The 3,294-nt window shown below is 37.3% G+C and overlaps 1 protein-coding gene across 1 annotated transcript; it reads right to left on the minus strand.

The window, feature by feature from the left end:
• Positions 1-1,614: 1,614 nt before the first annotated feature.
• On the minus strand, positions 1,615-2,661 carry LOC146698380 (chemerin-like receptor 1). Its single transcript, XM_085472790.1, has one exon. The coding sequence runs from the start codon at positions 2,659-2,661 to the stop codon at positions 1,615-1,617; it is 1,047 nt and encodes a 348-aa protein (XP_085328916.1).
• Between the last annotated feature and the right edge of the window lie 633 nt (positions 2,662-3,294).

Genomic DNA, 3,294 nt, shown 5'->3' on the forward strand with positions numbered 1-3,294 from the left:
CCAGTAGGCCAGCTCTAATAGTAATTTGGTATGGCTTCGCGGGCCAAATGTAATTAGGCTGCGGGCCAAATTTGGCCCGTGGGCCAGAGTTTGACACCTATGCTCTAAAATATGCTAAAGTTAATAAGTACTTCAAGTTACTGACATATACTATGTTTTTTCTTTCCTTTAAAAATTTGAATTGATGCTTTGTTATTATAGTGCAAGTACTGGTAATCAATCAAGTTTTTAGATAATTTAAGTTACAAATTAAATTAAGAATAAAGGGGTCTGGGTTTTATGGTGCTTCACATCCTTCTTAGAGATGAGCACAGCGACCCCTTGGACTAACCCATCCTCTTTTATCAGGTTCTGCTGCATGAAAGTGGTTTCCGTGGGTCATTTTATTGAATACATGCTGATCTCAAGAAGTGCAGAAAAGACGATGACTCCAAGACCACCTATGGCTTGGATGGCTCAGAATGATGTAATTTCCTTAATGGTACCTAAGTATCTTGGTATGTCAGCTTGGCAGCTTTCAACCCAGTGTCAGGTGATCTCAGTATCTGGCCCTTATAGTGTCTTGCTCCAATACTTTGGATGTGTATATATTTGTAAGTACTTCTTGTGGTAATGGGCACATTGCTGAGTGTACATGGGAGCCATATGCTGGTGGTGATGTCTCTTTCAAACATAACTGCCATGCCACAAGAACCTTGGCTACAATGTAAAAACATTAACTCTGAGATGAGGGAAACACATGCTCTTTTTGTTGCCAAAAGACACCTAAAGAAAGAGGACTAAACTCTAAGCCAGCACCATGGTAACTAGGACACTAAATGTTTATCTTTAGACAAAAAATTCCTTGAATTCCGCAGACTATATTAGTCTCATTGTACCCAACAGCACAGCCATAGTGTTAATCTTGGAACCCAGAAACTTTGGTTCAACCTCCCTGTCCTATATAATAGTAAATATTTTATAATAAATGTAAATATAAGAAGAGATTCATGTGAGGAGAGGAACTGAAGACATGGCATTTGATTTAACTTGTATATAAGAATATGCCTATATAAAACTAAAGACTAAATAATTATACAAAGCTGCAGTTTTGTTAAACGTAACATCATATCATTTATCTTATACAGTACATTAATAGGAGATAAGCTGTTATGCTAAATAATTACCATAAAATCGAATTATTCACATGGTGTTGTTGTAAATGTACATACAGACCAAATACGTTATACTCACTGATAGTGTTTAAAGTGTCACTTTCCACTTAACCAAATCATACTTGTTAAAGGTTAAAAGAACCAGTAAAATGAACAGGAAACAGAAACATATGTAATACTTATTTTGAAATTACTGACTCGCTCTTTTTTTCCAGGCCTTTTACAATCACTTTCAGCTCTGTAATGGTACAAACTTAATGCAAACTTAATGTATGACTTAAGAAACAAATGACATTAGCCATTTCCATTAAATTAACATTGTAAGATCAGTGAAATGGGCATAAATATTTATTAAACCTTTTCACATATTTCAAACAACACAGGTCTAGAAAGATTTTCTCTGAAGTAATATTGTTTCCTTATGGTTCTTTGTGTCATTAACAGCCTTACACATCAGTTTTCAAAGCTGAGTTGTATTTGTGCTAACTGACTTAGTATAACTCTGAGAGCGTTTCTCCTCTTCCTGGAAGGCAGTCTCCATTGCAGCTAGAATGGATTTGCAGACTTCTTTCTTAAAATCTTTGCCCACAAACACATACAGCAGTGGATTTAGGCAGCTGTTGAGAAAGGCCAAATTGGTGGCCAAAGGGATCCCAATGACACCACTTGAAGTGTCCATTTCTTTCGCCAGCACAATTAGATCCATAATATAAATGGGAGACCAGCACAGAAAAAATGTGATGATAATGGCAACAATGATCTTAAAGGGGCGACCTGATTTCCTTGCCAGTGTGTGGTTTCTTCTGAGATGATGGATTATTACAGCATTACAGGAGACAATGATAGAGAATGGGACTGCAAAAAGCACAAGGAAGCGGGCGATGATAATCGGTGGATAACGAAATTGTCGCAGTATGTTGGGAGATTCTGCATTATAGTCATCAGAAATAGCGTAGCTGTTTAAGCAGAGAGTTTTGTTTTCATTCTCACACGCTTGCTCTGTGTCCATGATGATGGAATATGGAAAGCCGATCATCAAAGCCACCCCCCAAACACCCAGAGTCACAAACAAGGCCTTACGTACATTTCGGTTGTTCTGAGCCCAGACAGGCCACACCACAGACACACATCTGTCTGCACTAATCACCACCAGAATGTAGACACTGGCAAACATGTTCAGAATAAGTACCATGGTGTTGAGCTTGCACATGAAGTTGCCAAAAGGCCAGTGGAAGTCTAAAGCAAGGTTTATTACATTGAGGGGTAGAAATGCTACAAAGATGAAGTCGGCCACAGCAAGGTTGAGGTACCAAACTGTGTTTACTGTTTTCTTCATCTTTAGCCCAGTCACCCAGATAACCAGTCCATTCCCGAGCACACCAAGGAGAAATATCAGGAAGTGAAAAATGATAGACACAGTGATGAGAGACTTTCGAATCTCAGGAGTAGTTGTACTGATGTGAATGCAAGAGTTGCTGGTTGAGTTACTGTTGGTCACCTCCATCATTTTCTTGAGACCTGCGGTATTAACATAAAGAAAGAACAGTATTAATGTATGTTAAGTTTTAGTTTTTATACTCAATCTAATTACTCTTACATCACAACTTTATGTCAAATGCAAATTACAAAGAAAAGGAATCCTGTTGATATGAGCACTTAAAACATATTTTGCTAAAACAACACAAATAATGTTGAGTGTTTAGATTGAGGTACTAAAGTGGATGTAGATTACAATACTGATTAGTCCAAAAGAACCTCAAGAAGAGCAGCGATGATTTCAATTCATGAGTTGATGTAAACAATTAAAATCAGTTAAGTTATCTAATGTACTTTCTCATCTTTTGTCTCTCTCTGCAGCACAGTATCACTTCCTAATACAACACCTAGTGGTGCTATTCTGTAGTTTATCTGTGTAAACCATTCGATGAAAACCTTTTAGATAATGCCTTATTTTATGCTGTCAACTTCATGTGCTTTATTCATTCATGTATTGAAAATGACAGCTTCAGCCTGGCATTTAATCTATTATTAGACCCAATTGGTTTCTCTCAAAATGTAAACGAACTCACCCACCGCTTTAACATCACTCTGGATCCTTTTCTGACATATGACATAGAAACTTAACATTTAACTGTAACTG

Source organism: Copadichromis virginalis, linkage group LG11 (genome assembly GCF_057382275.1).
Source record: "Copadichromis virginalis isolate Kocher_CV1m ecotype Utaka linkage group LG11, C_Virginalis_male_GT1.1, whole genome shotgun sequence".
Lineage (NCBI taxonomy): Eukaryota > Metazoa > Chordata > Actinopteri > Cichliformes > Cichlidae > Copadichromis > Copadichromis virginalis.

Bases quoted from the DNA above. Each gene is read 5' to 3' on its own strand.
- LOC146698380 (XM_085472790.1), bottom strand. From the start codon at position 2,661: ATGATGGAGGTGACCAACAGTAACTCAACCAGCAACTCTTGCATTCAC.